This window comes from Mercenaria mercenaria, chromosome 4 (genome assembly GCF_021730395.1).
Source record: "Mercenaria mercenaria strain notata chromosome 4, MADL_Memer_1, whole genome shotgun sequence".
Classification (NCBI taxonomy): domain Eukaryota; kingdom Metazoa; phylum Mollusca; class Bivalvia; order Venerida; family Veneridae; genus Mercenaria; species Mercenaria mercenaria.
The window spans coordinates 75,581,715-75,594,437 of record NC_069364.1 but is presented as its reverse complement, the minus strand read 5'-3'; the positions used below and the strand labels follow the sequence as shown (position 1 = coordinate 75,594,437).

At 34.4% G+C, this 12,723-nt stretch overlaps 1 protein-coding gene and 1 long non-coding RNA gene across 2 annotated transcripts in view; one reads left to right on the top strand and one right to left on the bottom strand.

The window, feature by feature from the left end:
• The window catches only part of LOC123552167 (uncharacterized), a 36,534-nt gene that overhangs the window by 16,178 nt on the left and 7,633 nt on the right, over positions 1–12,723 (bottom strand). The window contains exon 2 of the long non-coding RNA XR_006686568.2: positions 3,312–3,398. This is a non-coding gene — a long non-coding RNA (uncharacterized LOC123552167). The remainder of the gene's footprint in view (positions 1–3,311; positions 3,399–12,723) is intronic.
• LOC123552166 (keratinocyte proline-rich protein-like) lies at positions 1,429–9,933 on the top strand. Its single transcript, XM_045341605.2, has 4 exons — positions 1,429–1,585; positions 6,369–6,954; positions 8,339–8,524; positions 9,697–9,933. Exons 1-4 carry the CDS (start codon positions 1,546–1,548, stop codon positions 9,737–9,739), a joined length of 855 nt encoding a protein of 284 aa, XP_045197540.1. The 5' UTR covers positions 1,429–1,545; the 3' UTR covers positions 9,740–9,933.

The following is a 12,723-nucleotide window of genomic DNA, read 5'->3' as shown; positions in this document are numbered from 1 at the left end:
GAGGATATCCCGGTATGATAAAAAATGTCTGTAAAAATAATTAAGTGCAACTTTAACCAAAACCATGTCCGCTAAAGGATAACGGGTGAGACTAAAACATAAATCAACTTTTCTACAGTATGTATTACTATTATATAATGCATTATGATACTTCGCGCAACAGATGTTAACGTCCGCAAATCAGGCTCCTATTCACTTGTCATAACCCGTCCAGACAAAATGTAATGTTTCCTAATTGAAATTAGCTTGACGGGTTAAGTACGAACACTGTCACGTTTAGCACTTAGGAATAATGGGTAATTAATTAGTAAAGTCACTGGTCAAATACTAAGCTGCAAACGCGGTTTCACCGCAACGTTTATTTATGTCCATTTTCACGACTCCGTGTTGTTTAATTTAACACCGCAAGTGACAGAAAGAATGTCACTTCAAGGTTAATGTTGTCAAGTGCGTTACGTGTGTAGTTAACATTTAGTTTTCATTAATGTAGGATTGTTCTTCAAAGTGTTCAAACGGTTTTAGAATTTTTACCCTCTCATGATTTTGATAATAATCATTTCTGCCACCTATTTGCATGCTGTTTATTTATTTTATTTATGATTCGTATAGATTCATATATGATAAGCTGTAATGCTTAAAACTCAATAAACTCTTTGTTCTGTTCTGTTTCGATAATTGAGTGAGAGTAAATCATTACTGCATACACTTCTTCCATTCCATGGAGCGTACTGAAGTCCAGGGGAAAAAACTGTTTAATCTTACCTGTAAACTGATTGGTTAACTTTGTTTGATAGAATTAAAGATTTTTCAACGCTTGAAGGAAAATATGTATATCAGTTATTGTGATATTGCAAATACGTAATATTTATCAGGTACAAAGTCAGTAATCTGCTACCAAGAAAAAAAGTTAAGTAACTGATTTAGTCCAATCCTGGCATATATTCCGCTGCAGAAAACAGAAACGGAGACAAAATATCTGTCTGAAGTAACTTGCTTCATGAGACATAGGGAAACCCCCAAAACTCAGAGTAGTTTGAATAACATAACATGAAGGGAGATAAATAACAAGAAACTGTACAAATAATACGTGAGTTATGAACATGTTTAGCTAGAATATTAAAGATAAAACAGAAAGCTTGAAACATGATTAATCGGTTCGTAGACACTACCTGCGCAAACAAAATTATTGTTAACGTTTGCTGAATAACTTGGTATAAAATACCTTAAGTAATAAAGCGAAATGTCATTAATCGGTTTTGTTCTATTAAAGGAGAAACGTTTTTTTACCAAAAGCAAAACAAATCAAACCATCATACTATTTCCTTTTTTGGAAACTTTCGGCGAAAGATGACTTTTATTGCGCATGCCTGCGGGTCCGCCTGTCAGAGCAACGATACTGCTAGTGAAACATTAATTATGCAACGTTCATCTTGCAAAAAAAACGGACAAAAAACCGCAGAACCATCAATGCGTGCATTTGACCAGTACTTAAGCTGAGCATGCAGCGAGAGTCGGCATTCTTTGTGCGTAACAGACGGCCTAGACATGAAAGGACTGTATCTTTGCCTCTTAGTGATAGTAGCAGGTATTTTTTTTCCATTTTTGAATTACTTTTTATATTTTAAATTACATTATAACATTTGCATTTGAAGATATGGTATATTTAGATGAATTAAAAAATAAACTATGAAGTCTTTCTATTAAACAGTTCTTAGAAAATATGTTTCGGTGTCTTTTTGTTAAAAAAAAAAATTGTATGAAGTTTCCGCTTTGAAAACATACAGTTGGTAAGATACTAAAAGTGTTATTACAAAAACGCACTTCTGGTGATATACTTTATAACCACTGTACTATACTTCACTCCAGGATAAATTTATATCATTTGTATCACCGGAAAGACAGGAAGTTTAGTCTATTTGTTATTAAACTTCCATAAAATACTTCAAAAGAACAAACTCAGCTTGTTGCTTTGAATAAATACATGCAATTTATTTAAACCTTGTATTCATTTAATCGTCTATGCCACTACCTCACAAAAAATGTTTCTGTTTATTGGAAAGGGTTAGCCAAAAGGTTTTGACATAAAAAATATGTGTCATGTTTTGTAATACTTACTTTAATATTTCTAACTCGCAACAGATAATGCAACGTTGTACATGTTTGCGAGGAAACAAATAAACAACATTGCCAGTGATAAGTAAAATAAATACGCTGGAAGTATCGGTATAAACCAAGTAAAAGATATCGTAGCTAAGATTTTAAATGATGAAAAACAGTTTAAAAAATCATGTTAGTTGCTTATTTATTACATTTAAGACCAAGTATCATACTTAAGTTTTAATTTGATCATTTTAAGATTTTCTGAAACTTGTGTAGCCGCTCTTGCTGATATTCCTACCTATTGATAAATGTTTAATCCCCAATTATAACGGGATTTTTGCGGGAAGACGTTATTTCAATGCAAAAAATGTTGTAAGATACATACATATTGTATGAAATCAGAAAATGTTTTAAGTCTAATAAAAAAAATTCAGATCTACTATCTAAGCTGAAATTTAGATATAATGTTATTGTACCATATCACATATCATATATAAAAAAACATAGAAAACTCTTCAGTCTTTACCATGAAAATTGACGCTGAAATGACTTTTCACAAAGTTTTTAACCATACAGTTACTTCTTTTTTCCTCTTTACTTGTTTCATACAAATGTATAGGTAGATACAAGGTCGGTTTCTAATTTGAGTACTTGATGATTGATCTCTAGTTAGGTAAAATAATAGAAGACTCGAAATGATCGAAGTGACCGGGTAATTTTGTTCATAGTAGGGATATGATATACCTATTGTGATACAGACAATACTGTTAATTCAGGCCTGAAAAGAAACTCTTTTACAATGTCTGTATTGAGTAGAGGAACATTCCGAGAATTAAATCAAAACTAAATTGTTATCACATAGCCGGGTTTATAAATACGCTCTTTATACAAGCATTTATGTGTACTTCTTTTGCGATGTGTGCCAGAATTACAATGTGACATTAAGTTCATTAAAACGCCATAAATACAAAGCGCGTGTCACTCCAAGACTAATCTTAACTCATTTAAATATGACAGGCACTTTGAGCACTTTTAAAATACTACATCAGTTTTCATGAAAATTTAATAAACTGACAACTAAAGTGAACATAACCACTCTGTATCAAGAAGTCGAGACGCATGCAATTGCGTTATTTTGAAATGAATTGCGTCAATCAAAATAATGTTAAATTTCAATAAATGAAATTACGTAATTTTCAACGTGATCTTACCTTAGATATTACTTTGAAACCGTTGACCTTTGTCCCAGATAAATGTAATGCGTCAGAGTACCTCTATGAGATATTATGTCGGTTTCTCTGAAACAATTATATTGAAGCATTGAAATGAGTCTACAAATAACCTAAGTATATATTCCGCACTGGAAAAAATATTGTTTTTTCAGCCGGTGTAAAGTTTTCTTTTTCTGTCATGCGTTTTTGAATGGTCAAGACTATCTATTGTGAGGGCTCCCCTCTTCGAGTAGATGGGCCCCGCGCACCACGAGAGCTCCGCGGTCCAGGGCCGGCTGATGGCAGCCGGTGTACAGCGGCAATCGACCGACACCTGGCATTCATATCACTTAAAAAGGAATAAGATAGTGTATTGCCATGTTGTATTTTCTTATAAATGTAAATTCAAGTAAAAAGTAATACACTAACTCAGGTAAATTATGACGTTTCCCGCACAGCACGCTGCACCAATAGCTGTTACGTTATCAATTGCCATATTTTTATATTGAAACAAAATATTAATAAAATATCTGTTTGACAGACTGTCATGACAAAACAGATGTTTTGTGTAAATATCAATAATATCAATAATGATTTGACAATAAACTCACACTGTTGACAGTAATTACCACCAAATGACCGCTTATTGTTGGGTTCATTGTCCAAAAATATAGCAATAATGTTTATTTATAACTTAAAGTATTTTTCACTTGTTCACCTTTCCTTTCGTGACCACACACTGGTCAAAAATAGATAAAGCGCTGTTTGCGCCCTTAGTATTACATAGCAGTTCAAACTAAGTAACCATTTCATCAACTGCAAGATGTGATACATAAAACAAAACAGTATACATTTTTCATACTTCCCATTATTCAATTTGAGATATATTTTCCGTACCTTTTTTATCTCTACGATATGTTATTTTTTCCATTCTAACTTCACACTCCATCTATTTTTTCTTTATCATGTAACGAAGACGAAATGATACCATGAAGTAGCATGGTACAATTTGACATCGTCTGACAGTGTTCAGGTATAAAGTACAAAAAACTACTAAAATTTCAAGAAATTAAATGAACTGAACAGATGTTCTCTCAACAGTATACTTAAAATAACGATTTAATGCGACTACATACAGATTAGCTTCTGAAGTAAAATGTTTAAGCTATCTTCTGCTATGTAATAGTGAGCATATTTTAAAATTTATTTACGGCCGACCAAACCGAGCCATTGACAGAAAGTTCTATTTTTCGACCTATTTATGTCATACAGCTAACAACACGATATTTATTTCATTTTACAGTTCAAAACATTCTAGATATAATGCAAATATATACAATGTACTTACTCCGAACTTTCGGATGAAATTTGAAGCCGATGTCAGTTGGACAAAAGCGATCAAAGTGATGTTAAGATTTCAACACAATGTAAAATGTAATTTTAGGATGTAATAAAAAATTAAGGTCGTGTATTTGATTTCGCTCGCTGAATCCAACGTACAAAATCTTAATTATAAATATCTGCTATAATTCTCCATTTAATTAATCGAATAACTTAATTTACACACCGTATAAACGTGTTAAAATCTAAACAATGCCACAAAATGTTTGACATAATTATGTATACAAATACTGTATATTTATTAGGAGAAGGCAGTATGTACAAGTATGTAATAAAATTGTATTATATTCTGTTCTGATCATTATGTAGTCTTTATATAACTGGTTTGTTAGAAGATGAATTCCATTTCATATTAGAATGCAATGTATATGCTGGTTTAAGAAAACGTTTTATTCCATCTTATTATTGGAGACGACCAAATATGACAAAATTGATAGAATTGTTAAATACTGATAGAGAAAAATTAACACGTAATCTTGCAAATTTCTTGTATTATGCTTTTCAGCTTAGAAAAAACAATATGTACTTAGTTCGTACTTAAGCAGTACTTTACTTGAGCAGTAAAAACATTACATGAATGTTATATGGAATTGTATAGGTATGTGTTTTCTCATGTTACATGGTAAAATACATGTAAAAGGCATGCGCAGTTTGAATTTGTAAGTTTCAAACGTATCCTCAACGTAACAATCTTTCATTTCTGAGATCCAGCTGTTGACCTTGTATTTCGTTTCGTCAAGATCAACATAACATGGACATTAAGTATAGGATAATGTTTTGCTCTGCAATATATTTGTATCAATTATTCAAACTGTCTTGCATTCTTCTTGTTGTTTTGAGTATAATAAGCTGTACACGCTTTAAACATAAATTGCGCCAGTAACATGATAAATAATTTGTCGTGTGTCTAAACTTGTATATGTATATACTGTCTATATGATTACTTATGTATAATTTTGTTTTGTAATTCTAATGTTGTAATATTAGAATGTACTATTTGTGCAGAAAATTGAATGTTAACAACCTTCTCCGTTTAAATAATTGTCTCGCCATTTTCATGCTTGTAAAAACCTCATGGGCCAGTTGGCCTAAAGGAAAATTGAAAATAAACTTATCAAACTTATCAAACTTATATAACTGTGATGGAATCTCATCATTTGAATCCCTCCTCCCCACGCACCCCCCACCCCCAATTAAAAAAAAAAAAAAAAACAAAAGAAAAGAAAACCCAACAAATTACCAGGTTTCATCACTGTCAGATACCGACCCCTGTATAAAGCATAAATATTCTTGCGATGATATGTCTACTCTAAATACCCATTTTCCCCCAAAAGCATTTATATCTAAAGCCAATTAGAAAATACAGGCGCCATATATCTTAAAGATGTATTTTAAAGCTTTCTGTACGAGAACATCTGCAAATGTTGCACTTGCTTACAACGAGACTCAACGGTTGCAAATACCTTCTAGACCATTGTCTAATTTGTACAAATGTTGCGCTAAGATTTATGTACTTTAAATATAACTTAAAGCTTCTTTTTATAAGTCATGCCCATATATAGCTGTCTTTTGTACGTCAAATTTCTACCGCTTTGTTACATAAATCATTGTGATTTTCAACACTATGAACGTGCTTTGATAATCCCTCTTTTTTAGTTGAAGCTGTTAGATCACAAGGTCCTCCAACAAGGACAAAGAAAGGTAGACGTCCGTCACGCCCAAATGACAACCCCGACTATGGACTGCCATCAGGTGCTGACATTCCCGACGGTCGTCGTATGAGCGCAGGAAGACCAGCTGCAGCTTCTCCGCCCCCAGCAGCAAGACCCGCGGCAAAGCCCGCAGCAAGGCCAGCGGCAAGACCCGCAGCAAGGCCGGCGGCAAGACCTGCAGCAGCGCCAGCGGCAAGACCCGCGGCAAGACCCGCACCAAGACCTGCAGCGAAACCAGCAAGACCCGCGGTTACAACACGTACACGAGCAGGCCCACCACCACCAAACCGTGGCGGTCGCTTCAACGACAACCCCGACTTCGGACTTCCATCTGGCCGAGACTGGCCAGACGCAAGAAGATATATCCCATTTGCAGCCCCTGCACAGCCCCGATTCCCTGTTGCACCAGCTCCTCCAGCTCCAGTTGCTCCAATGCATGACTGTGACTACTATTGTCAATTCAAACCAGTCAAGCCAGTCTGCACCATTTACGGAAACGAATACGATAATGACTGTTACAGGAAATGCCGGTAAGACATAAAGCTATATTTATTTTTGTATGAATTTAAGAAGAATAAAACTTCTTGCAAATCCTTTAAAAGTTGAACTCGTCCGTATGTTGATCAACCATCAACTTCACTTATGGAGAGGCTGTTGTTATACCACGGTCTCCGCCTGTACTGGAAATAGTGCTCGGGTGGGGTGGGGGTCATAGTAGCGTCGAAAATCTCAGTATGACATGAAATGTGTTAGTATTATTAAAAAACAAACAAAACTTACTTCGTCATGCGTCATTTATCGGTCACTTCTTATCAATACAGGCTAGTTGCCACATGCTTGTGGAGAACATGTTTTAACAGGCTAGTAATCTAAGAAAGCTAAATAGATTACTGGCACGCGAGTAGTCCCCGGACAGAAATCGCATATATTTCGTCCTCAAAAGCTTAAACAATATCAAGAATAAAAACGATTAACATATATACATACATTAGCTCGTGTTTCTCCTGTGAAATGACGTCACGTTCGCGGGGAATAAGCGAGGCCCGAAAAGGGGTCTGTAGGACGTCAAATTTTAACATGCTCGGTAGTAATGCCCGGACACCATTTTTTCATGAATATATTTATCGGGAACTGATCATATGAGCTGGAATTATGAAAAAGACAAATGATATTTTTTATAACTGTAAAAAGATCACAAGTTTGCGTCAATTTTATTTGTCCCAGCCACACGGAAAATTGCGACAACAGAAAATAAAAATAATAATGCTTTTGCAATAACTGGCTTATCGAACAAATTATGAAATATTTTGGCAAAGTAGTATTGTTGTCACAAAGAAAATAAGTTTTCTTGTTGAAAGTGTTTGTATCGTCTGCTAGTCGTGAAGTAAAGACATATAGCCTTAATTTTAAAACCCTCCAGACGGGCCTCTCTTGCGCATGCGCAATAAAAACGGAAGCCCCGCCAGTGAAAATGTAAACAAGTAACCATGCGGTAGGATTTCCACGATTATTATACTTATATGATTACCTGTGAAAAAATGAACTTGATAAACTTCTCCAAAACAAGCGTCTGTATGATTAGGCACAAAAATATGTAGACGAATCGCGAAAATAGAGCGTTGCGGTAGCGTGTCCGGGGACTACTTGCGTGCCAGTACGTAACTTAATCTGTATCTATATAATGTTGAAAAGGACCTAGTATACCAAATTAACATGTCAGAGAAAGAATGAAAAATATTACCTTAACAAATATGACTAAATATAACAGAAACTCCTGACTTATTTACAATTCGTTCTTGTGTTTGTCATGCTTCTTTTAAATATTCTTATAGTAAAGGTCACAACATGAAATTAATATCATATCGATGTACATAGTTTTGAATATATTTGTACGTGAATAATTTGTAAACACAGAAATGAGCCACGTGATTGCGAAAATGTGTGCCCATGTGACTCCAATGGCTCTGCTCCAGACCCAGCACCCGTTGTGCCATCTAACCCATGGGCTGGGCCATGCAATTACTGTAACAGCGAGGAATACAGTCCTGTCTGTGTCGACAACGAGGAGAACTTGCCAAACGAATGCTTTGCAAGATGCGAGTAAGTATACATTCATTACCGTCATTCACTTCAAAGTATATTTATGTAAAATAATCTGTAAAAAAGATCCCTTGGAAGCATAGACTGCAGCCAATCAGAATTAATAACAGGCACGGGATTCGGTATATTAATTCCATTGGCATTCTTTTACCTCTACTTAATGATGCAAGTTATTGCACGGTGCGAGTAAGTACACATTCTCATAACCAGTGACAAGAAGATTTTAATATGAAACCTGTGTTTTGCAAAATGCGAGTAAATATGATTCATTGTAGTCCTTGTCTACGTTGAATAAATGGTTTACAAGACGTAAGTTATTATAAATTGATCCTGCACAGTAAATGCAGAACTTGCTTATAAAACCTTAAAAAATATTGCCCTGTCGTTGCATTTCTCTTTCCGTTATATGCATCAACAGTACTGTAAAATGGATTGTTCGAGATCTTATCATTTTAATTCTAAAGCTCAACTTCTGTGATGGTGGCCGACTTTCTGTCCTAATATAAACGTTTTTGTGTCTCGCACTTGCACCCATTATGTGTCGAATGGTGAAAATTAGTATCTCTACCTAGCAGGGAAAATATACGTTTGCCGGAGCACGCGCCAAGGATAGATATTCCTGTCTTCTAATAGTGCGCATTTAGGTGACGTCACATAGTAGATCTACTGGCACTATTATGACGTCATAAACTATAAAATTAATGCCAGGAAATATCAACATTTTTTTTTGTCTATTTTGAACGTAGTAGGCAAGAAAAATTATCTGACATGTCTGTCTGTGTAAGACAGCTTTTTACTTTATAATCCTCGGGAAAGCTTGGATAAAATACCTCGCTAGCCCTCTGTTTTTCATTCCACACTGTCCCACGGGTAGCGAAAACCTCGTCTTACTCCTTACAGTCTTTATATTGTGAAAAACACCATTTGCGTGCGCGACTGGAAATTCAGTTATTGTCACATAAGTTGAGAATTAACATAGATCTACACTGATTGAATGGCTTGCTGATCAGTTGTCCTAGATCTGAAATTCGATTTTGGCGCGTTTTTCTTATTAGATCTAGCAAAACAAAAATGTGCAGAAAGATAGATTAGTCAAAATATAAACTATGGATTAAGAGTAACGTTGTGATAGAGTGTGTGTCATTTGCAAATGATTTTATTTATTATTTCAGGGGCAAGACGGTTACTTGTACGTCATCATGTCCATGCAATTAAGTGAGGTAGGAAGGGAACAGAAAACCAAGCGGCGGGCATTACAAGACAAAGCCGTATGACGTCACATCACGTGCCAGTAGTAGTGTTTCATGTTTATGTGTAAAACCTGTTTTGGGAAACTTTGAAACTCCTAATTTGTTCGTTTGTTGTTACTTGTTTAAAGATCAAAGAGAATAAGATCACCAAAAAACGTTGCTTTTGTTTCTTATTTGTAGTATAGCGGGTATAAATTCATTGCATTTTAGTACGGAAGCATTGCAAAAATGCGAAATATTTCTTTTTCATGTGATTCAGTAACTAATGTAAGACAAAATAAATATTAATTATTAAAACCTTGAATGTCTTAAGTAAAATGAACAAGTAGTTGTCTAAAGGAAAAAATGAATTTGACTTGCAGGTGTCTTCAAAATGTCCCGATTCTAACTGCTCGTGTTGAGCTCCATTAATCCAAAGAATACCATAAATGATATACATCAATCTGTTATCGCATGGAAAATACAGATTAGCGTCGTATGTCCACTACTGTAATATGAATAACATTGCACACGTGTAAAATAAGATTGTATGAAAGCTTTCATGCGGTACATGTAACTATTCTGAAATTAACTAAGAAGATCCCAAACTGCTAGGCAAACATCTACTGTTATCATATAAGCGGAGTTATTGAATCATCGTCTAAAAATATAAATATCTTTGGTGTAACTGGAGCCAGTTTGGATAAAGAAAGAACAGCAGAGAGAACAAAATAGCACACTCATACATGCATGCAGTGATATTGTCCCTTCCCCGTACCTCACAACCGAGTTACCCGAAATCTCTGAGATGGGCGAAATTTTTCCCAATAATATAATAGAATTTCTTCACACTTGGGATATTGAAGAACAATCATCTAAGAAATAAAACTATGCAATAAAAATCATAGGTCACCGGTATTAAAAAAGAGTTATCTGCCCTTGAAAACGGCAATTTTGGGGAAAATGACGTTTTCAAGGGCAGATAACTCTTTTTTTACCTATGATTTTTATTTTATATTTTTGTTTCTTAGATGATTGTCCTTCAATATCCAAAGTTCGAAGAAATTCTATTATTGAGAAAAATGCTTGTCATGCATTGTTGAACTCAAAAAGGTTGTCAATGATAGAAATTGAGTGCATAATGTAATGTTATGCAAAAATATTTTCAGTATTGAAACGATTTAATGAAGAAAAATCACAAAAATTATCATGTGTTATCGTGCGGGATTTATACAAAACAAAGTAAAACAAAACTGGAAGTAACTCCAGCAAGTTTATTTTCATGAACGCATGTAAGTAGCTTTTTGCAGACGCACTAAGGCTTATACACTCAAGGTTTGCTCACGCGACACTCTTAACCATACGTAAACAGAATATTATGCTATGACATCATTAAAAATATGAAAGCACTATAACATGTCTTCTTTAGTGAAGAAAAATAACATTTTTTAAATCCGCGTAAAACCTATTCTTTTCTACATAGAATCGGCCTTCAACGGAAATACCGTCATGAAACTGTAACAGTCGCAGTCATAAGTATAAATGCTTTTTATCATTGTGGTAGTTTGAGGTGACAGTTGGTACTTCCGTTGAATATTGTAATACTATATTTCTGTATGGACTAATATTGCGCCATACTCTGTAATGGTGAAAAGATAGAAAACGTTGATGATAATTTCAAAAACTATATAATGTCAATATTTTTCGACATCTCACATCCGCTTTAGGACTTATAGGAAGACATAGCCTTTGACTGTCGAGTGTAATAATAAAAACACAAGATTTAAAAAGGCACTTAGTTCAGTATGTTTAGAAACCCAATTTCAAGGCAAAAATTATGCATTTGTACGATAGTAAAAAAAACCTTTAACATTATTGCATAAGCAAGCTTAGTCAACTATTACACTTCTAGACACTTGGCAGAAAGTATTAGTGTCAAATGCGTTTAAATCATATTTAGAAAGTTTTTACTGACAAGACAGGTTCAAAAGTGTATACAGTGCAGTCAGTACATTTTTTTGTGAATTTGAGGACAAAATGTAGCGCATGGACCTTTGGTGAGTGGTTCATACCTTTGTCTGCGGTATCGTTGAATCTTCCCAAAATCATAGCGCGGTAAGTATTCTGATTATTGTCACGTCACTAAGTGATAAATACCCGCCCGATGTATCGGATATAGATGAAATAAGCGCTACAGTATGATTTCAACAAAAAATGAAATTTGCCGGAATAACTCATCCGCGAGCTTCAACCTATATGCTTAAATCTCATGACCTGTTCGAGATCTGCTGGAATAAATATGTCAATGTAAAATTTTATTTGACCTGTCGTCTGAAAGTAATTTGTGTTTGTTCGGGACAAAAGTAAAAGCTTTTCACACATTTTATTTTATTTATGTATATGGGAAATAAACATTCAAACAAAACTTAATGTGTATTACCTGGGCAGTTTTCTCAATATTTTTATGTCTTTTTAAGTTTAGTTTTTTTTCTTTTAAATGTTTAATACCGTCATTTATTTTCAGTTGACGGTTTGCAAAAATATATATTTAAGTCGAGTTTTCAGAAACTCATATTATTACAATATTAATGGTCAACATTTCAAGGATGTTCCAGTTTGCTAACTTTAGTAATAAAAACTTTCGTATGAAGTCAGTGAGAATGTTGATGAATAATTTCGTACGATTTTTTTACACAGAAAAAGTATTTTCCCATGCGGAAAATGATTTGCTGTGTATATGGTGAAGTCTGCAATCAAGCCCAAAGTAAATGTAAAACACCAGACATACTTTACATGTAGAATAAATGAAAGAAACAGAAAGTTCAATATTCTTTCATGATAGCTCTTAGAGTTAAAATGTATTCGAAGTTGGTATTTCAAAGTAAAGAACTAATCATTCTCCTTACTGTATAATTCAAAACAAAAATAAAAGAAAAGCATCCCAGAGTCTCTCCTCAGTACCATCAGGAC